Genomic DNA, 24,479 nt, shown 5'->3' on the forward strand with positions numbered 1-24,479 from the left:
TACTGAACATTTTTTCGGTTTTTTTTTACTTTTATTTTGTAAAATAAAAAGTTTTACTTACCGATTTGTTTCTGTCTGGAGATCCTTTCTCTGAGAACTGTTTCCGTCGCTCTACAACTTCTTCATGTGAAAGTGGAAATCTGGACAGCACCTGCAAGGTAAGGGAGATAACTGTGAGCCTACTGGTAAGGGAGACAATTGTGAGCCTACTGGCAATTTAGGGAGATAACTCTCAACCTACTCATAAGGGAGATAACTGTAGACCTACAGGAAATAGAGATAACTGTAGATCTACTGGTAAGGGAGATAATTTAAAACATACCGGTAAGGGAGATAACTGTCAACCTACTCATAACTGTAATAAAATTAGTGAGAGAGATAACATTGATATGCCAGGTTATGGTGACAACTATGAAGACAATTATCTTAAAGGATAAATGGTGGGAAATTACTGGCAAGGGTGACAACTCTAAAACTACTTGTAAGGACCAATGATAAATAGACTGTTTGACATAATAAGAAGTCTTCAAATGCAAACTGGAAGACACTAGTGGCAGAATATCAGACACTTAACCACTCAGCCACTGTGACCCAGAGATGGAGGGTTAGTGGTATAATTTCAGACACCTTCACCACTCAGTCACTGTGACCCAGAGGTGGAGGGCTAGTGGTAGAATGTCAGACACCTTAACCACTCAGTCACTGTGACCCAGAGGTGGAGTGCTAGTGGTAGAATGTCAGACACCTTAACCACTCAGTCACTGTGACCCAGAGGTGGAGTGCTAGTGGTAGAATGTCAGACACCTTAACGACTCAGCTACTGTGACCCAGAGGTGGAGGGCTAGTGACCTAGAATGTCAGACGCCTTAACCACTCAGTCACTGTGACCCAGAGGTGGAGGGCTAGTGGTAGAATGTCAGACACCTTCACCACTCAGTCACTGTGACCCAGAGGTGGAGGGCTAGTGGTAGAATGCCAGACACCTTACCCAATAAGCTAGCTACCATTTGTCTTTATACATACTAGAACAACTTACCTCTCCCAACTTAATGGCTCCCTTATCTCCAATCTTATTGGATGCCAGAGACAGTGACATTAGGGTCCTGTTCATCCGTAGACCCTGTCAAAGAAGACATAGAACAAAAATATGAAGGAAATATAGAACAAAAAATTGAAGGTATTCCTGAAAGTTTGCTGCTGGGATCAACAAAATATAGATAATAAATGTTGCCTGACCTTTTTAAAACATATACTGCACTAGCTTGGTGAAATCAAATTTATCACAAAATTTATAAAATAAAGCACATTCAACGAATCAACGAGATATCAAATGATGGTTACCATGGCAATGTGTTCTGCGCCTGTATCCCCGATCATGTTGCCGGCCAGATTTAAGGAGATGAGTTTCATGTTAGCCTTTTTTATTGTGCCCAGTGCTGCCCCGAGGAGTTGTGCCCCCTTGTCAGTTATACCACAGTGCCGCAAGGAAAGGTTCTGTAACCTGTAAAATAAACATCCTTAAAATTTTAATACTGACATTTTGCCTTGGAATGGGTGTTCCATAAACGTGGTCCTTCTTAGATAAATTGGGGTGCTCTTATGTAATTTAACTTTCAAAAAAAATTTTGGTCCTTTTCATTTTCTATGTTAAAAAGGATGTAGAGATGGGGTAATCACAAACACTGCAAGATGCAACAAGATCTGCGAGATCTAACAAGATCTGCGAAGTCTAACAAGATTTCCATGTCACACAAAATCAAAGAATTTTACAGGATCAAAATACCTTTACTTCTCATGGAAAATGATAAAAGATCTTTCCTCTAAAACAAGATCAAATATAATTCAGATCAATAAGGAGGTTTCGAGATCCCAGAACGATGTGGGTAAAGTACAATTTCCTGTCGAATAGTCCACCTTCTTGTGTTTATAATGTCACAAAAATCATGTCATAATTACCTGTTAAAAAATACAACTCTTTTATCTTGATATTGAGTTATGTGTGGCATATATGTATATAAAATTTTAAATCTAACGTACAGGATTTAAAATCATATTTTGACATTTGAGAAATATGTGAAAATTCTATATTTGCATCACATTTTCGCAGTAGACAAAGGCAAACATTTAATAATAACAACTTACGGACTCTCTTCGCTGATGAGTTCATGCCAGTTTTCAGCTGCGACACAATTTCCATCTAGTATAAGGGTCCTGAATAAACACAACAGACACATTTAGCAAATAATGTTGTTTAAAACGTTACACAAATCTCACAAAAACAGCTGGGCATTTTTTGTTTTCATTGCATCAAAAATACTGTAAATATACGTCTTTTAGCAATAGTTTTATTTTTTAACGCTTTCGCACTGTCTTTGAAGTGCTAAATCATGAACAACGCTGAATGTTGTAAACAGCTATTTCCTATATTAGACCGCTAAATTATGCTAATTGATATCCCTGCTAATAATAAACCATAATTTACTGAGTGTTTTGCATTTGCGCTAAAATTTGACTGTGCTAAAATTTGACTAAAATTTGACTGTGCTAAAATTTGACTTTGCTAAAATTTGACTGTGCTAAATTTTGACTGTGCTAAAATAAGTACATTTATAGTAAACTGGTTACAGATACCTGATTCAGCAGTAAATTTGCATTTCATAGGTATTCAGACTTATGACATTGAATCTTTCAACCACAAAAATATAAAACTATTATCATGCTGCAAACTGGATACTGATTTCTTTTTCAAATTTACTAACAAATTTATGGCTTTCTTTGAACAATTTTATGAAAGGTAAGTCCAAATTTCGTTTCATTAAGCATTCCCCTTATATTTTTAATTTTTTTTAAGTGCCCTGACAGCTTATTGGGACAAATATGGTACTTAAATAACTTACATATTGGCCATTAATTAATGCAAAACATTATTCATATATGATTATACATGCATGTGTACTTTCACCTCTGACCTACTCACCTGAGGTTGACGATGTTTGGGACACAGTTAGCCATCATCGTAATAGTCTCCCCTGTCAGACCAGTATTCCAAAGACTGCAACGAAATCATATTTTTATTCTGGGTTTACAAGCTAATGAATCCCATCTGCAAGCAACTACTTATCTGGGATTATATTTATTAACTCATTCACACCCGAAGAGGCAATTAGACTCTTCTGAATCAAAGAGTAGATCAGTCCATAATGAAATTTCAGGATTGAATGATTTTTCAAAAAAGAATACTTAAATGATTTTGTCTTAAACTGAACGAGATAAGATAACTAGTTCAGTAAAGTTCTTTTATGAACACTAATTGATCATTATCAAGGGCAGATAACTCAGTCTCCAAATTACAGGATATATTAAAACATGTCGGATACTTATCATTAGGGGGTGATCAATCCTCACTAAAATTGAGGATTAGCAAGTTTTGTTGGGAAGAACTTAGTTATCAGGCTTCATCACCAGAAGTTAAAAATAAAGTTTCAAAGATGTAAGGGGGATACCTTTAGAGATATAGGGGAGATAACTCACTTGATTGTATGAAGCTTTTCCATCACAGGCCAACACTGAGCAAATGTAGCCATCATAGTCTCATCAATCTTCCAACCTGTTGATAAATCATAATAAAAAAATAATACAAGTACCTATTTGTTTTATTACAAAGTGCTGCAGGTGGAATTTTTTTTTATTTTGTCATACAATAAATTTTGCTCTAACCCGTGAAGTTGTCTTAGATATTTAATGTACATGTATTCTAGCTTTACATATATTACATAGTTATCTTTCCTTGCAGGATACAATACAGAGTTATCTACTCTTATCACAATTGATACCTACCCTGCAAGGGTAGATAACTCCTCATGTATCCTGAGTGGGCAGATAACTCTGCAATATATCATGCAAGGGCAGATAACTCTGTATTATATTCTACAAGGACAGATAACTTTGTAATGTATCCTGAAAGGACAGATAACTCTGTAATGTATCCTGCAAGGGCAGATAGCTCTATAATATGCAAGGTCAGAATAGTTGTTAAATATTTTCATTGATAATGTTAAATTTTACCTCTAATGAAGATCTCAGTCACTGTATCGGGTTTATCATAATTCTCCATCTCCACTTGGACCGATGGTTTGAAATATTCAAATTTCTCCTTCATTACAAAGGTCTTTGGTGGGGGTTCAACAGGTTCTGGAAATACCAAATTACAAATAAGAATGTGTACATCAATACTAACCTATTCACCCTGTAACCTTATAATGAACTGTTCCAGTAAAATAGTTGGAAGAGTTTATCTATAGGATGAAGGGGTCAGAGCACCAAAATCTATCAAAATTAGACTTATTTATCCTCTAAGTTTATGTCGCATTACGAAATGAAAATTCCATAAATTGAAAACTTTGAATCAATCTACAACTAAAACTTCATTTTACATAATTTGAAAAGTACTAAAGCTAATCACAAAGTAAAATGATGTTTGATAAATATTGAAATCTATGTCACCATACAAGAAAAACCTTAAACAATATCAACAGAAGTATTAAACTAAAACTTACATACACATCAATTTATTCATCAATGTATTGAATGTATTTTTTATTTTTGTATAACTACATGACACTTAAAGCAGTACAGCTCACACTTGTACACTAAATACACAAACCGGTGGTGGGTTTTAATTGATTAATTATCTCAAACCTTAATAATTATAATCAATTAATACTAATTAGCTACTATGCATATTAATTGCTTAGCTATATACAGTTTACCCTCAATAATCCGGACACCGCAATATTCCAGAAACTTCACACTTCAGATGGAAATGTTGCAGAACAGATTTTAATTTTTAATGAAATTAAACAAAATCTGGCAGTCCGGACAACTCACATTGCGGAAGGATTGGGCTGGGGATGCAAATGTCCGGATTATCCAGGGTTCACAGTATCACCGGGATACTTCTAAACAAAGCTATACATACAGTTGACACTCTTATCTCAAAGTTATAATGGATTGGTAGTCAAACCTGCCTTAGCGACCACCTCTGTATAAAGACCACCTCTATAAAGACCAACTCTATGTAAATACCACCTCTGTATATTGACCACCTCTGTATTTTGACCACCTCTGTTTTTACCACCTCTGTATAAAGACCACCTCTGTATAAAGACCATCTTTGTATAGAGACCACCTCTGTGTAAAGACCACCTGCTTAATAAGATCACTTTCACAGGGCCCTAAATGGTCAATTTCAACAATTTCAACCTGCTTAATAAAGCAACTTTCTCAGGGATCAATTTCATCACAATTTGACCTGTGTATAAAGACCACTTAGCTATAAAGACCATTTTCTATGTCCCTTGGGTGGTCTTTATAGACAGGTTTGACTGTATCTATTAAACTTCTTCTATCAAACTAATATTCTTGAATTTTACACAAACAGGAACATGACAATTCTATAAACATTACACAAACATGGATTTGTAACATGTATACATGTTATATGAAGCTTAATATTGCTAATAAATACCATAATTATACACTTATAAGCCCATGCACTTATACATTGAATTTTACTCAAAGTCAAAAACAATCGTATTAAAATACAGATTCTTTTGATCACACTGCATAATGATGCTATGAAATTGAATGGACGCTCTCTTCACATCTGAGGTCTATGCCAAAGAGTTTCAATAGAATGGAGCTAACAAAGGGAGGTAACTCAGGAACAAAGGGAGGTAACTCTAGTATGTACTAGATATGGATGTAAGGCATTTATTAATGAATATTTGTTAAAAAAAATACAAAACACGGGCTGATAAATAGTTAACTATGATAAATAATTCATAAAAAAAAACCCAATTAATATAGCAATATATTTACTTTGTGACACAATTATTAATAAAACTATCATACAAAACATGTAAACTCTACAATACATTATTATAATATCAACATGTACATATTATACATTTAACACATAACAACATGAAACAGTGGACTATACATTATTTAAAATCTTCACAAAATAATTGTGTTTCGAGCCTATTATATCCTCTATATTTCTTCAATGTAAACTAGCTAATTTAGACATTCAAAATATTATGAAACTTTTCTAAAGTACCAGAGTACTTAACTTTTAAATCCAAATAAAAAAGGAAAATGAATTATAACCATTTGAAAATTTGGAATAAGAAATTTTTGATAAAAAAAAATGATTTGTTACAATTAAGTATCTCAGAGGTTTTAAAAAGGTGGAAACACAAATATCTAAAGCTGTTTTCTTCAGTATATACATTTTTGTAACTCAGTTACTGTGAAATCATTCATTTCGTTGGGCTCATTTTTCTTGGATTATAAAATTTTATAATTTCGCTAGCACTTTTGTGGAGAAGGCAAAAGTTAGCTGACATTTGTGTATATCAATTAAAAAGATAAGTTTTCATGGGGTGGTAAATTCGTTGATTTTTGTCAAAAAACAAGATTCATGAAAATTAAACCCCCACGAAAAATAATGATTTCACAATATCCACCCATCACCGTCACATCACTAATTCATCCACACACTTGTACTAACCTTCTCTGTTCTATACTCCGAGATCATTTAATGACATACAGGATCGCTGATATTTTAATGACATACAGGATCTTAGAGGATCTTTGATCTTTTTATGACATACAGGATTTTTTATCTTTTAATGGTATGCATGATCTTTGATCTTTTAATGGTATGCATGATCTTTGATCTTTTAATGACATATAGGATCTTTGATCTTTTAATGACATATAGGATATTTGATCTTTTAATAATATGTAGGATCATTGATCTTTTAAAGACATACAGGATCTTTGATCTTTTAATGACATACGGGATCTTTGATCTTTAAATGACATACAGGATCTTTGATCTTTTAATCACATATATGATCTTTGAAAAAAAAATTGACATACAGGATCTCTGATCTTTTTATGATATGTAGGATCTTTGATCTTTTTATGACATACGGGATCTTTGATCTTTTAATGACATATAGGATATTTGATCTTTTCTAAATATTTGTGTAAAGTCTTAGTGTTTACAAATCTATACTTTAGTGAGAATCTGTCAACTTGAATGATTCTCCTTCATAAGATCCTATGGAGAATTTAAAGTAAAGGAATGTTTGTGAAACTAGGCCCAGTTTGGCCAATCAGTGTGTCACTTAAAAATTTCCCTGCAAAAACGGCCTATGATACTCTATGTACAAATCTTTCAGTCTGTACAAAAATAACCTTAAACTTCTAACCAATAGAAATGAGTGTAACATGTTAAATTAAATTAGATGTAAACGTTAGAACACTTCACACTACCCACCACCTTCCACCATATCCGGATCTGGCTCTGGTTCGGCTTGCTGTTGTTGTGCACTTGTCTTGCCTTTTTCTTTGCCCTTTTCAGGTTTTGAACTTTCGACCTGTGACTGAGAGGTCGGAGGTCGTGCCCTGTGAACTACAGGTGGGATGACAGCCATGTTGTTCCTCTTGCATAGCTCTGTGAAATCGGCCTGGAAATTCCCTGTACAGTTGTATGGCTCTGTAATTGTATCAAATATTGGCTGTTCATTGTGTAAATATGTTTTTTTCATTTTATTCCCCTAAAATCTTTTTGTGAGTACAGTAAAACATGTTATAACAAACCTCTTGGGACCAACAATATCACTCCATTATAAGCATATTGCAGATATCTTATAAGAACCTTGACGGGAATGAAAATTACTACATTAGAACCATGAATTTGTTGTAAGCTTGTTTATTATAAATGTGTCTTACTATATGTAAGAGGGGAAATATTCCAATCAGTTTATCTGCTATATAGCTGATTATCATTTACATGATTTTCTGGCCATAAAATAATTCTGACTATATGATTCAATTTTTTCTCAATAATTTGTGGATCAAATCATTTCAATCACAGCAATGTGCAACTAAACTCATGAAAATATCACATTGAACATCATTTGAAAACATTGAACATTGTGAGAAAATATTTTGAACATCGTGTGAAAACATTGAACATTATTTGAAAACATTGAACATCATTTGAAAGCAATGAACATCATGTCTACCTGGAGTTTTGTTAGGGTCGTCCTCATCTTGACTGACGGCCGACTGATTTTTTTCCTTCAGGGATTTTTCCACCTTCTTCCCCATCTTCACACGGTTGGCAATTCTGTTATGAAAAGAGACAAAATGGTAAAATATATTATTTTCATTAGGTAATCTTTAATTTTCATTAGTTTTCATACTTAATCAAACTCTCAAATTGGCTGATTTTTTTCCTTCATATACTATGAAGAAAATATCTGAGAACGACACGAAAATCTGACGTAATCATGACGTCACAATAGAGACAATGACGTTGCGAATTGATTTAGAAAAAAATTTATCAGAAAAACAACAGAGGCATACGCTTAAACATATTTTCTGTTATCAAGGAGTCTCAAAAATTAATTATAAGCATTGATGTAACTACTTTTTAACTTCATAGGGTTATGAAATAAATTTTTTTGCAAACTTTTGTGAGAATCCGCTAACTTTTTGGTCATAAAAACCTGTCTTAACTGTCACAGCTACTAATAAAAGAATTGGCCAATCATAATTATCCTAATTTGCACAAAGTAAAATACTTACTTCATTATTTCAATTAACCACTTATAATTTGAAATCTACAAGAAAATGACATATTTGTGTCAACCTGCCTGAACTTTGTGTTGGAACCTTAACTGAATTGATTTATTCTCAGATAATAGAATATATAACAGACATCGCGAAATTGGTCAGACCAACGACCATGTCCAGAAAAATTTGATGCGGACTGCCTATTTTAAATTCCGATTGGGACTGACCTTCCAGCAATTATTGAGTACCGGAAGTCAAAAGAAATGGCGAGCCTGCTCATTTGGTTTAACAAAACCATAAGGTTTTTTTAACCCCACAGCAATGTAGAATTTAAACTGCATAAAATTAATCATAAAAGCAGCTGCCTGGATACTCATAACAGGAAGTTATGTTTACTTTTAAAATTTGCATTAATGTTCGGTCCATTTTTCTCAACTTTCGCAATGTCTATAATTTTTTAAATATCATAGGTGATGGAATATTTCTTTACATAAGAAAAGGCTTTGTCAGAATATTCCAGAGAGTCAGAGACTACTATAGAGAGTGTATCAGGAACATTTTTATTCATATTAAAAAGGTGTGAGGATTGAGCTGCAAGACAATTTGTTATCAAGATCAAGTCTTTCCTGAGTATCAAAATTAGTGAATTTTGTGATCAATTAAATATATTTATCATGTGCATGGCATCTTATTCGGTTTTTACATATTACCGAGTTACCTCCCTTGCAGGTAGGTAAGTTTTGTGACATTAATTTGACATACCGGTAATTATTTCGTGAGCTAAAAAGTATGATGTTACGCCACAAACACATGAAGTCATAATCAATACTAGCAAGGGCAGATAACTCTGTATTATGTAAATAAGTTACATTTTATACAGAGTTACTCCATATTCCATATTTTACTTAAGTAAAATTTTTTTGATAATGAGTGAACCAACACCATTTCTAATAGAGAGAATGTCAGGATTCGTAACTCTGTTTACTACCATATATGGAGTAGTAGTATGCACCATATAAGGTAGCCAGTATTGTAACAATACATTGTTCTAAAAGAACTTTTAATATTCCATACATTAGGTAAGATGTTATTTCCTTCACAATATGCCACAATAAAACATGAATTATTTATTTTCCGAAAGATTCTTACCCTTTTTACCGTATTCGATAAGCACACAGGGCGGATAAAAATTGAACAAAAAAATGAAGGAACGTTTGATAGGATTTACAAAAAAATCAAATAAGGAAACCTACACAGTTTCCATGGTTTCAGTCTGTATTTAATTCAATATAAGTGAATTTGAAATTGAGGCTCCACAATACAATAGACAATCTTTATTATCAAATGTTTGTGGTAATTTATCTACATATGTACTTGATAACTCTTTAGTTCTTAAAATTAAAAACAAAATGGAAAATTTTCTCTAAATAAATAAAGAAGTTAAACACCAGTAAAGTTCTGATTTAGACAAATTAAAAATGGCTTTATTGCTTTCTTTACAAATATTCATCTTTGAAGACACCTTCGGACTCTTCTAGTTCAGATACATGAAAAGTCCATTTTTGAATTCTAGGGGAAATAGGTTATTTTGTTTTATTTGTGGCATATGTTTTGGAAATACAGTGTAAGATTAAACCCGCATCCTTTCTACAGCCTCACCTATTCATGGTAACTAACAAAAAGATAAAAGAATACACAAAATAATACAAACATAAAAAATACTATAATAATATATATAATATTATAATAAAGATAATACAAGTATAAAAAATACTATAATAAATGATATCAATAACTATTCTATATATTCCATGGTACATGATTTAATTTCATGCAACTAATTTCCTACCAGTAACAGCCCCCAACAGTATTCTTGCTTGTCTTTTAATTTTTTTGCTACATTTTTTTGTCTTTGTATGCATATTTTAGAGTTATCCCTCTTGTGTGAAGGTTACTGTGACATCATTATTTTATGAGTGAAACTCGTTTCAATTTTCCTTAGAAATATGATGCAACGCTCATAAACAAATGACGTCACATCTCACACATTACACCTGAATATTTTAAATGATCATTTTTAACTCGCCCCTGAAGATGCATTTGAACTCTTCCAATTGATTATTAAATATAGAAATATTTCAAAGTCTTAGTCAACATAATGATTGGATAAAATTATTACTAAAAAAAATGAACATTGAAGATTATTTATTCATAAATGTCTTAAATGATAATACCCAAAAAAAAATCTTGTTTTGAAAAGAAAAAAAGAAATTAAATAAAATCTACCATTACACAAAATCCTCACCAATAAACTCGTTCACCCCTCCTAGTTCAAAGACTGGAATAGTCCATTTTCTAATATCAGGGGTGAATGAGTTAGAGCAAGAAGCATTTGGAGGTCAAGAAATTCTACATTATTAATTCTGTATGCTAATTCTTCATTTGAACTAGCTGTATAGGCCTACATGTATCATATAATAAAATCAAAATGGATCAAATAAAAAGGATAAATTTTTCTTCATACTTTTGAAAAAAAAGAGGAATTTTAATAAGTCCAACTTTCCACGAATGAATGCAAGATTGTAAGAATATACGAGATCACATATTACGTTAAAAGGAAAATCTTAAAATCATTTAAGCTGTTTACAGTTCTTATCTAGCAGGTATTTCAACATGCATCAAAAATTTCCAGTTAACGTGAAAAAAAATATTAAATGCTACTTGCTTATTTCTATTTTGATAATAAAAATGTATCTTTATTAACAAATATTTTTTCTTATTTTACCCCACAGCAAACATCCTTAAAGATATATTTGGTTTCAGTTGACCTACAAGATAAAGCTTCAAATATTTAGACAACAGATTTGAGTTGGATGACAATTAATTGATTTTACTAATTGTTTTGACTTTGATATTTAAAGATGCTCCACCATCGAGACAGCATAAATGATACTCATCATTTGAACAATAATTGGTGTTTAATCATGTATACAATATGTCCTAATTAACACAAAATTAATATAAAATAATTTATGTTGCCTTTGGGCAAAGGGCGCATGTGCAATCAGTACTTAATTTCATAATATGAATATATTGCATGTTAATGTATTTATGTATTTTAGAGTAAGATCTTCAGATATGTGAGGGCATAGTCAGAAATATTCCTGAATAATGTGTCATTGGGAGTTCCGATTTCTTCTTTATGTTTCTTATTTTTTTTTAATCACTGTATGAGTTTTAACAGACTTTCTATGCCTTACTCATGTCTATAAAAATGAAGTTCTGATTTTATGAACATATAGTTTTGATGCTGATCCATGCGCCGATTGCAGGGAATCAATCGGGAAATATTTTCTATGTTTTGTATTCATTTCTAATTTTCACATGCTGATAGGTGCATGTACATTTGTATATATAATTATTGAGTAAAATCAATCATTTACCACTCACAAGACATCAATTTAACAATCTGTATAACTGCTATACACAGTAATATGCATACAACGGTGGAATAATCCTTTCATTTTCGAATTTTCTCCATTAGCAGCAGATTGTACATGTAGCTTTGAAGACGACACCATATATTTGTCTAGCACTCTTTTGAGCTACAATATTGCAGCTACAAAATGTAAACGTACATGTACATTTTGCAGGATGCAAATATTCAGAAAATTATGTCAAAGCGAGAATGCATTGATTCAATTACAAAAACTTGGTATGAATTTTAAATGAGCGATCGATCAACATTCACATACTATTAGGTTTAATATGATTATTATATTGTACTGCGCTGCAACAAGTTGCAAGGTGCTCCGTCCGAGTGGTTCGTTTGCCGACTCAGTGTCGACCATTTCAGTAACATAATTCTCGTTCAGTCGACAAATTTATTTAATGACCATCATATACGTGCTTAGTATGTGTTCCACTTAACTGAAATAGTACCTTTTTACATCATCTTATTTTATATTTGTGCTGTAATCGGCGATTTTTCGGTGTGTATTACTTCACTTACCCAAAAGACTGCTACCTAATCACCGTGTGATTACAAGACGACGGATGTAAAACCGCGATAAAACCAAAAAAATAGTTCATGTTGATTGTTTACATATTGTTCTCAAATTTCATTCAATTTCATTCACTTTTAAATTTTTACATAAAAATACTGTTTTGATTATTTTAAATCTAATAAATGATATACAAAAATAAAATAAATTGAAGATATTCATACGCGCGGAGTACATTACTACTGCGCATGTATTGTTGAGAAAGTAATGAAGGACATCCTGTTTACCCTGACAACACGTGCCAACTCAATATATAGAGTTGTCTTTCTTTACACAATATCATAATTTGTTAGAAAAACTGTGCCGTAACTTGGCGAACATTTTGATTTTTTTTTTTCTTCGGCAATCAATTTAAAACCATAAGTTAATGAATTAATTATCTATTAATGAATTAATTATTAATAAATTTATTAACTATTAATTATTTATTTCATTTCACATTTTACCGTTTAGTAGTCTGTAAAAATGCAATGTTTTAGATGTTATGTAGTAGAAATAGATTTTGTATATTTAATTATTTGTACTTCTAAAAATAAAATATAACTTAATTATGCATTGAAAGTATTATGAATCTCAAAATGTTGGTAACTTTTGGTAGTGAATACTGTCGGCCATCAAAAGCTCTTTTTGATTCATGAGTTTGAAAATACGGCACATGTAATTATGTAGTATTGTGTGTGCAGAACATGTATGTAGGCCAATATCATGTACCGGTATGAAGAAGGGAAGTGTTAGATAAATTGAAAATCAAGAAAAATATGCAGTGGAGTACACGTTCATGTAAAATTAGATGTTCCCCATATTTTTTTTTACAGAAGCTGAAACTACCTACTTTAACATATAGAAGGATTTGAGGAGACATGATTGAACTTTTTAAAATAACAAACAATATTTATGACAAGGAGTCTTGTAAATTCTTAAAACATTGGAAAGGTGTAGGATATAGACAGGGAAGTCGAGGTCACACAAAAATGATCTTCCCACAACAGTTTAAGACCAACAAAAGAGGAAACAGCTTTTCAATCCGAACAGTTAAATGGTGGAATAGTCTAACAGAGAAAATTGTATCAGCTCCAAACATAAACAATTTTAAAAACAGACTTGATAAATTCTTAGTAAACTTGATGTTATTTATAACTATAGGGCAACCATGCCATAACCGGAAAATGAACTGTAATGTAATTAACTTTTATCATTAATTTGAGTCCAGTGTAGAGGAATATAATGTGTATAACTACTATACTACTATACTATTACATGTAAGTTATACGTTAGGAATGACACGTACACTTTTATATGGACAGTTACAAGATCTTCACAATATATATACTGTAGTTCTGTTTATATGAATATCATTTACTAGAAATATATGTTGCCTTTTTCTGGATCCAATACGAAGTTACTTTACCGATTCCATACGAGCTTATAATTATTTTACTATTTCAAAGAGCTTCATTCATTCATTACTTTACTGATTCAACACAGTACAAGTTTATTTTACTGATTCATTAAGAGCTTTTATTAACGGGGTTACACTTTATATGTTACCTTATATTACATGTACAACTGAATACGTGCTTATTTTACCTTACAACTGATTACGTGCTTATTTTACCTTACAACTGATTACGTGCTTATTTTACCTTACAACTGATTACGTGCTTATTTTACCTTACAACTGAATACGTGCTTATTTTACCTTACAACTGAATACATGCTTATTTTACCTTACAACTGATTACATGCTTATTTTACCTTACAACTGATTACGTGCTTATTTTACCTTACAACTGATTACGTGCTTATTTTACCTTACAACTGAATACGTGCTTATTTTACCTTACAACTGAATACGTGCTTATTTTACCTTACAACTGATTACGTGCTTATATTACATGTACAACTGATTACGTGCTTATTTTACCTTACAACTGATTACGTGCTTATTTTACCTTACAACTGATTACGTGCTTATTTTACCTTACAACTGAATACATGCTTATTTTACCTTACAACTGATTACGTGCTTATTTTACCTTACAACTGATTACGTGCTTATTTTACCTTACAAATGAATACGTGCTTATTTTACCTTACAACTGATTACGTGCTTATTTACCTTACAACTGATTACGTGCTTATATTACATGTACAACTGATTACGTGCTTATTTTACCTTACAACTGATTACGTGCTTATTTTACCTTACAACTGATTACGTGCTTATTTTACCTTACAACTGAATACGTGCTTATTTTACCTTACAACTGAATACGTGCTTATTTTACCTTACAACTGATTACGTGCTTATTTTACCTTACAACTGAATACGTGCTTATTTTACCTTACAACTGAATACATGCTTATTTTACCTTACAACTGATTACATGCTTATTTTACCTTACAACTGATTACGTGCTTATTTTACCTTACAACTGATTACGTGCTTATTTTACCTTACAAATGAATATGTGCTTATTTTACCTTACAACTGATTACGTGCTTATTTTACCTTACAACTGATTACGTGCTTATATTACATGTACAACTGATTACGTGCTTATTTTACCTTACAACTGATTACGTGCTTATTTTACCTTACAACTGATTACATGCTTATTTTACCTTACAACTGATTACGTGCTTATTTTACCTTACAACTGAATACGTGCTTATTTTACCTTACAACTGATTACGTGCTTATTTTACCTTACAACTGATTACGTGCTTATTTTACCTTACAACTGATTACGTGCTTATTTTACCTTACAACTGAATACGTGCTTATTTTACCTTACAACTGATTACGTGCTTATTTTACCTTACAACTGATTACGTGCTTATATTACATGTACAACTGATTACGTGCTTATTTTACCTTACAACTGATTACGTGCTTATTTTACCTTACAACTGATTACGTGCTTATTTTACCTTACAACTGAATACGTGCTATTTTACCTTACAACTGAATACGTGCTTATTTTACCTTACAACTGAATACGTGCTTATTTTACCTTACAACTGAATACATGCTTATTTTACCTTACTACTGATTACGTGCCTATTTTACCTTACAACTGAATACGTGCTTATTTTACCTTACAACTGAATACGTGCTTATTTTACCTTACAACTGAATACGTGCTTATTTTACCTTACAACTGAATACGTGCTTATTTTACCTTACAACTGATTACGTGCTTATTTTACCTTACAACTGATTACGTGCTTATTTTACCTTACAACTGATTACGTGCCTATTTTACATTATAAAAGGTTACGAGCTTACCTTAGCACGCCGTCGAGGGCGCGGCTGATTGATTTCAATGCTTCAATATCTTCATCCATATTTTCTTCGCAATGACCGAATCGATCAAATATACATCAATATAATTCAACTTCTTTGTATTTTTTAAACTATCAAATCTGTCAATACTTTTGTGGAAATACACTTCAATTACATATTTCAATTGATTATGCATGCATGCATGTGTGAATAAGTTCCATCACCATCCCGATAACGTCTGACGTCCAGGACTGCAACTTATCACTTAAAACCTTAATCATGGCAATTATTTAAAAAAAAAAGCATAATCCCGCATATAGATACAGCATCATTTCTCCCATTGTCATCTTCAAGCAGTCGGATTGTTACCGCTATAGTTACTGTAAATTAGGTCATCAAAAACAATAGAAATGACGTCACAAAGAAAATCTTTATGACGTCACAAACATTGCAAAACTAATTGCATTACACACATAGCTTAATTAACTAAAATAGTTTTATTCACTGATATCAGATGAGGAACAATTTTAATCAGGTTATTTGGATTTTAATAGAATGAATAAAATTGACTGACGAGACAAAATGTATAAATAAAATTATACAATGTTTATATAGTGTTTGATTTAAATGTATACGGTACGGACTTAAAAGACTGTTCGGATATAAACATAAATCTGAATGAATACCGCGTTTGCAAGTACATGTAACAATAACAAGTATTAGCTTCCCAAAAAGCTAAGTGGGTAACGCAGAAGCTTAACCATTTCTTTGGAAAGAATATGAAAATTAAATAATGATATTATACTATTGCTTAGCAATTTCAAATGTTGGAAATGAAACCACGATCCGCGGGGATTTTCCCGATGGCCATAACGGTATATAACACGCGTTCTTTTTAGTCAAACGTACTGTAGTAACAACAAGTCACGTGCTTACACCTCATTCATGCCATTGGTCGAAATAAACATGGAATTATATTATGGGTAACTAGTGATCACATGAGTTTGTGTTTACTTCCAAATATAGTGATCTCTCTGACCTGGTATTTAATTTAGCCATTTGACGAAGATCTTATTTTCTCTGTGTTATATGTATCTGTTCTGAAACCTAAAGCAGGAAAATATATATAAATAAAAAATTAGAATTCTACGAATTTAGCCGGAAGCAGCCGATCTTCGCTGATCCTAGTTTAGACGGTTAGACCCATTGAATTGGTCAATTCACATTATATCATTAATAGATAAAACGTGGAAATGACAGTTTTGTAACTCATTCCAGTTCATTATTTACAGTAGTACTGTAAACATGTGCATGTCAAAATAATATGTATGCAATATTACTAACATATTGGAGTCTAAATATTTTCAAATAAATCAATTTTTCCGAAGAAATGGTAAGCAAACTATCACTATATTTGGAAGTAAACACACAATCACGTGATCACTAGTTACCCATAATGCAATGCTATATTTCGGCCAATGGAATGAATGAGCTACGTTGTCACGTGACTTGTTTTACTACGTTTTTACAACAAAAATAGATGCAGACATATCCCGAGTTTGAACTAGAAGAACTATGTCAGCTTCTGTGTGCAGAACAATCCCTCAAACTTTCCTATAAAGGTTTGCTAATAAATAATGCTGTATATGCAGGTACAATTGTACATACATGTAGCCTCCCACAGGGACCTGGCACGATTTTTTAAAACTAACAGTATACATATATATATACATTATAGTATCTACATATATGTATACTATTGGTTACAAATTTTCGTGCCAGGTCCCTGTGTAGCCTCCTTAGCTTTTTGGGAAGCTAATTTAATACTTGGTTCCAACTATAAATGAAACCAGATTTCATTAAAAATGAGTGATTTACTTCTAGAAAAGAATGCTTGTTCTACATTTAAATTTCAACGGATGCAAGCGCTGTGTGACCATGATTTATCAGAAAGATTGCGTCCAAATCCGGACAGTTTCAAGTCTAATTTCAGCAATTCGAATTCATATTACTTAAACAAGTAAATGCTTGAAACACACGGATTAAGCGTCTGATTTAAGCATTCTTGCTACATGACTATTCTGCAAGAGGGCGTGAATTGCTTACGGTGTTCCAAACTATCTCCCCCAATCGGAATATAAAATTAGTAGCGAAAGCGCATGGTAAAAATATTGGAGATTCTACATACGGGAAACTGATTTTTCCCCGTGCGGTTTGGTCATTGAGTGTCTTTCCCTATTTTTGTTTTCCTTCAATGAAATGGTAACTTTGTCAATTCATTTGATTGAAAGTAACTAGACCTTATCGTTTTTGATGAGCCCAAACTACAAAATTGTCTCCCTTTAGCTCATTCAAAAATGTAGGTTTGATAGCATGCCCTTTGCAAACGAACCGCACAATGATGTTGAGCGGATTCATGGCAATTTTTCTAAAAAATTAACACATGTGACCATGAATTGATGTAAGATGCGATAACAGTACTTAAATGTGCACGTATGCCCCTCATGTTGAATATACACTGTACATGGATATGAGTACGAAAACACACATAATTTGCTTATAAAATCAGAAACGTTAAATGGCGTTGCAGTTTGTATGACAGATTTAAGTTAGAAGAACGCGTGCAATACTTACGCTTGAAAGGAAACTTTAGCCACAGAGGCCATCGTCTGGTGGAGTTATTTCCCTTGATATCCACAACAAAAATATGACGTCACGTTTATTACTGTCCCAACATCCTTAAAGCCTCGGTACGTATTTCCCTGTGTCATATTATCACACACAAAAAATAAACATCAGAATGATAGTATGATATGCCCGTACTTGTAAGTACTATACACAATATACATACGTTGTATACCACCAGCCCACTAATGTCACAGGTAGTGGCTGATTTAAGCCATTTCGTCTTTTCGTCTTTTCGCCCCAAAAAGACCAAAATTAAATATCTTAAATTTCGTCTTTTCGCGGCGAAAAGACGAAAAGACGAGAATTAAGATATTTAATTTTGGTCTTTTTGGGGCGAAAAGACGAAAAGTCAAACACGAAAAGACGAAAGTGAAGCACGCTAATTAGCGCCTTTAATTTTCGTCTTTTCGCCTTCAAAAATCTCGTCTTTTCGTCTTTTCAAATTAACAAACCTTTAATTTCGTCTTTTCGCCCCGAAAAGACGAAAATTAACAAACCTTAATTTTCGTCTTTTCGCCCCGAAAAGACGAAAATTAACAAACCTTCAACTTCATCTTTTCGTCTTTTCGCCTTTTCGCTCCGAAAAATTACAAATTACAGATATACTTTGTCATCTTTCATATACGACGGAGATTATAAGTGTAACTTCTAATGTACAATTATGATGAAGACCATGTCATGTTATGTAGTCAAAATGTCTTTTCAAATAATACACAGTACATTGTACCTACTGATTGGCTGTTATAATTAACTGTATTTGAGCAATTTCTTGGTACAAGTCCTTCCTTTAAACTCAAAGTCTTCACGAGTTGTCTTTCATAAAAATATTTTGTTAGCAAGTTGATCCGTGGTTCAAACGCTTTCAAATATTACCCGCCAACAACAATTTTTTTCAAGTTGTGTAGGGGAGGCAACTCCTGTAAGTACTATGTTTAGCATCTTAAGTTCATTATGTCCTAACATATACACGGCAATGTTTTGATAAGCGTAATTACTAAATAGGGCGATTAGAACACAAAAAATAAGATATTAATGAATTTTAGAAAATGTATCAATCACGCCTAAAAGATTTGCGGAATGATGAATCTGTTAGTGGCACGTGGCCGGCCACGTGTGAGAAATCTACGTAACTGCTGTAAATATACATGTTTTAAAACTTCTAATCTTAATTATTGATAAAGATACTTGTAATGATATCAATTTAATAAATCGATTGTTGTCATAAACTACTTTGATGCTTCCATATTGAACAATTAAGTCAATATTAAGATAAAAAGATTTCAAAATGACTTCCACACCGGACCGGAAGACGAAAAGACGAAAATTAATTTGTTAATTTTCGTCTTTTCGGGGGACAAAATTTGTTAATTTTGTCTTTTCGGGGCGAAAAGATGAAAAGACGAAAAGACGAAAATTAAGGTTTGCTAATTTTCGTCTTTTCGGGGCGAAAAGACGAAAAGACGAAATTTAAGGTTTGTTAATTTTCGTCTTTAAGGGGCGAAAAGACGAAAAGACGAAAATTAAGGTGTGTTAATTTTCGTCTTTTCTGGGCGAAAAGAAGAGATTTTTGAAGGCGAAAAGACGAGAATTAAAGTCGCTAATTAGCGTGTATCACTTTCGTCTTTTCGTGTTTGAGTTTTCGTCTTTTCGTCTTTTCGCCACGAAAAGACGAAATTTAAATTTGTTAATTCGTCTTTCGGGCGAAAAGAGAAATTTAAGGTTTCTTAATTCTCGTCTTTTCGGGGCGAAAAGACGAAAAGACGAAAAGACGAAATGGCACAAATCAGCTACCGTACTACGGCACAGGCTTTTGACTCTATAGATTATTTTCTCTATATATGTATATGTGTAAAACTGCCACAATATTAGACAAATATATAGAAAAAATATCTATAGAGTCAAAATCCTGTGATATATGTTTATACTATGCCCATGTACCTCCAAAGTACACGGGTCAGTTGCCTGTGACTAATGGTAGCTGGTCGATGGTTTTCGCCTCGAACTCCTAATTTCCACGACTAAAACATGCCAAGTTTAAAATTCTAAACAGTGTCAACGTAAAAACAAACATAAAATATGAGTTGCACGGTAATTATAACGATACTAGCCAAGTCAAAGTTGTCGATGGTGTTCGACTCAAACTCCAGATTTCCATCGATCTACCAGAGTTATTTCCCTTCATTTCACTTTGTCGACGAAGGGAAGTAACTTTTGTAGTTAGATCAGAATAGACTGTAAGCACGAAGTTTTAAACATGTATGTAAATGTAAAAAGTTAAATTTATTATACAACCAATGGCAAACGTACCTCTATGAATCAATTAGCCCGAGATACTCTGGCCCTGACACCAGACTTAGATATTAAGACAGATAGATGTCTGGTGTAGGGCCAGAGCACACTACTATATGAAAAGCTGGAATTCGCCGACTAAATCTAAATCTGGTGTCAGGGCCAAAGTATCTCGGACTATGAATCAATATAAATGAGAGCGTTTATAGGCTTTGCCTCATGCCCGATCCAAATCGAATCTTTTGATTTGATAAAATATTTCTGAAATAAATAAATAATGAACAATTTGTAAGTACATTATGTATACATGTATTTATACTCCGACGGGGAGAGGTGACCGAAATGGGAGGGGCTGGCCACGGTGAATACAGAACACCTTTAGAAAGAACGTCAATATAGCTTTATGGTCTAGTAACCCAGACATAGAAATGTTTAACAAAATCTCGTTAATGTCTTGTGGTCGTTTTTCAAACAAACGTGAATTGTTTCACATCATTAAAATGAAACTTTATATCGTGCAGAAATAGTAAATAGAGAATAGCGCTGTGCTTGTTCTCCAAAACTATACATTACTGATAGAGGAGTGTGCAATTTAGGACCAAGTCAAGCGAAACATTGAGGCTTCATCACTTTTTAGAAGACGATCCGATATATGAACAAGAAATACTCAATTTTCTGACTATATGATCCAATCACAGGCGTTTGGCTCTATAGACATTTTCTCTCTATATATACATGTATATATGTAGTGTTGTGTCAGAAATACCTAAATATATAGAGGAAAATGTCTATAGAGCCTAACGCCTGTAATCCAATTTTATAAAAGTACACACATCGTAACAATTTGACTTGAAGCCTTAGTGATACACCGCATACCGTACTTACACACAGGTACTTGGCATGAATTAGTAGTATGGACTGTAATATACACTTTCCACACTTAGTCAAGTCACATGCTTTTGACTGTATGAATATGCACAGGCTTTTGACTCTATAGATATACACAGGCTTTTGACTATAGATATGCACAGGCTTTTGACTCTATAGATATACACAGGCTTTTGACTCTATAGATATATACACAGGCTTTTGACTATAGATATATACACAGGCTTTTGACTATTACACAGACTTTTGACTCTATAGATCGTAATATCCTATAAAACATTCTAGTAAGTACGCCAGTGAGTCCATCAATAAAAAAATCTGGTAAATCTAAAGAAAAAAAGTAAAAGCATGAATATTTAATTATCTGAAACTTATGTTAATTGCTGATTGAAAGTAACAAAGAAAGAAAGAAAGAAAAGAAGAAAGAAGAAAGAAAGAAAAGAAAGAAAAGAAAGAAAGAAAGAAAGAAAGAAAGAAAGAAGAAAGAAAGAAAAGAAAAAAAGAAAGAAAGAAAGAATGAGAAGAAAGAAAGAAAAGAAAGAAAGAAAGAAAGAATGAGAAGAAAGAAAGAAAAAGAAAGAAAGAAAGAAAGAAAGAAAGAAATATCCAAATAATATTACGAAAAACAAAAACAATTAGATTTTGCAAATACACTTGTCTACTGTACAAACTTATTTCAGGATAAATAACTAAAGTACATATTCTGCTCAACCAAGTGTACATTTATATATTGTCAATGTAGCCTACCAAGTTACAGTGTATTATCATCCAATAGTGATATTTTCCATTGTAATATGCTCGGTAATTCTACGTTACACAGTGCGAAGGTTGGCGTGAATTTTCCAATGATATCATTTACATGTGCCGACTCGTGCAACGTTTCTTTGTGAAATTAATGGCTATATTGATAAAGATTATTTAACTAAACCTTTAGCTTAAAAATTAAATAGCAGAATGTTTCAACACGTGCACTTTAGAATCAATGTAATGTAAAATTTTGAACATACAGGTATAATCTTTGAACGTATATATGTTTTGTGATATATTTAGTATCATGATTGATTAATGTAAAATTCTTTGAATCGATCAATTTATATCTGCTGCATTATTGTATTACTAGGGGACACCAAAATTGAGGATCATATGAGGACAGGTGAATAGTGGGACACCAACAGTCAGGGTCATATGAGGACAGGTGTATAGGGGACACTAACTGTCAGGGTCAAATGAGAACAGATGTATAGGGGACACTAACAGTCAGGGTCAAATGAGAACAGGTGTATAGGGGGACACCAACAGTCAGGGTCATATGAGGACAGGTGTATAGGGGGACACCAACAGTCAGGGTCATATGAGGACAGGTGTATAGGGGGAGACACCAACAGTCAGGGATCATATGAGGACAGGTGTATAGGGGGCACCAACAGTCAGGGTCATATGAGGACAGGTGTATAGGGGGACACCAACAGTCAGGGTCATATGAGGACAGGTGTATAGGGGGACACCAACAGTCAGGGTCATATGAGGACAGGTGTATAGGGGGACACCAACAGTCAGGGTCATATGAGGACAGGTGTCTAGGGGAACACCAACAGTCAGGGTCATATGATGACAGGTGTGTAGGGAGACACCAACAGTCAGGGTCATATGAGGACAGGTGTATAGGGAGACACCAACAGTCAGGGTCATCAGGGTATGATGAACAGGTGTATAGGGGAGGGACACCAACAGTCAGGGTCATATGAGGACAGGTGTATAGGGGGACACCAACAGCCAGGGTCATATGAGGACAGGTGTATAGGGGGACACCAACAGTCAGGGTCATATGAGGACAGGTGTATAGGGGGACACCAACAGTCAGGGTCATATGAGGACAGGTGTATAGGGGGACACCAACAGTCAGGGTCATATGAGGACAGGTGTATAGGGGACACCAACAGTCAGGGTCATATGAGGACAGGTGTATAGGGGGACACCAACAGTCAGGGTCATATGAGGACAGGTGTATAGGGGACACCAACAGTCAGGGTCATATGAGGACAGGTGTATAGGGGACACCAACAGTCAGGGTCATATGAGGACAGGTGTATAGGGGGGCATCAACAGTCAGGGTCATATGAGGACAGGTGTATAGGGGGACACCAACAGTCAGGGTCATATGAGGACAGGTGTATAGGGGGACACCAACAGTCAGGATCATATGAGGACAGGTGTATAGGGACAACAACAGTCAGGATCATATGAGGACAGGTGTATAGGGGACACCAACAACCAGGGTCATATGAGGACAGGTGTATAGGGGACACAAACTACCAGGGTCATATGAGGACAGGTGTATAGGGGACACCAACAACCAGGGTCATATGAGGACAGGTGTATAGGGGACACCAACAACCAGGGTCATATGAGGACAGGTGTATAGGGGGACACCAACAGTCAGGGTCATATGAGGACAGGTGTATAGGGGGACACCAACAGTCAGGGTCATATGAGGACAGGTGTATAGGGGGACACCAACAGTCAGGGTCATATGAGGACAGGTGTATAGGGGGACACCAACAGTCAGGGTCATATGAGGACAGGTGTCTAGGGGGACACCAACAGTC

General features: G+C 33.7%; 1 protein-coding gene across 12 annotated transcripts in view; it reads right to left on the reverse strand.

The window, feature by feature from the left end:
- Positions 1-24,479, reverse strand: part of LOC138306256 (leucine-rich repeat-containing protein 71-like) — a 57,211-nt gene that overhangs the window by 24,915 nt on the left and 7,817 nt on the right. For 2 of the 12 annotated variants that reach the window (XM_069246663.1, XM_069246660.1), the window contains exons 1-10: positions 16,012-16,280; positions 8,103-8,206; positions 7,352-7,570; positions 4,066-4,191; positions 3,532-3,607; positions 2,978-3,052; positions 2,143-2,211; positions 1,342-1,501; positions 1,037-1,120; positions 62-151 (exon numbers count right to left, since the gene is read on the reverse strand). In XM_069246663.1, coding sequence (XP_069102764.1) covers positions 62-151; positions 1,037-1,120; positions 1,342-1,501; positions 2,143-2,211; positions 2,978-3,052; positions 3,532-3,607; positions 4,066-4,191; positions 7,352-7,570; positions 8,103-8,206; positions 16,012-16,070 — 1,062 coding nt within the window. In that variant the 5' untranslated portion in view covers positions 16,071-16,280. Of the gene's footprint in view, positions 1-61; positions 152-1,036; positions 1,121-1,341; positions 1,502-2,142; positions 2,212-2,977; positions 3,053-3,531; positions 3,608-4,065; positions 4,192-7,351; positions 7,571-8,102; positions 8,207-11,440; positions 11,470-12,597; positions 12,623-12,667; positions 12,804-16,011; positions 16,292-18,642; positions 18,917-24,479 lie in introns of those variants that run through there. The other 10 variants (XM_069246655.1, XM_069246653.1, XM_069246659.1 and 7 more) reach the window with 10 other exon arrangements.

The sequence above is a fragment of the Argopecten irradians genome, chromosome 13, assembly GCF_041381155.1.
Source record: "Argopecten irradians isolate NY chromosome 13, Ai_NY, whole genome shotgun sequence".
NCBI lineage: Eukaryota > Metazoa > Mollusca > Bivalvia > Pectinida > Pectinidae > Argopecten > Argopecten irradians.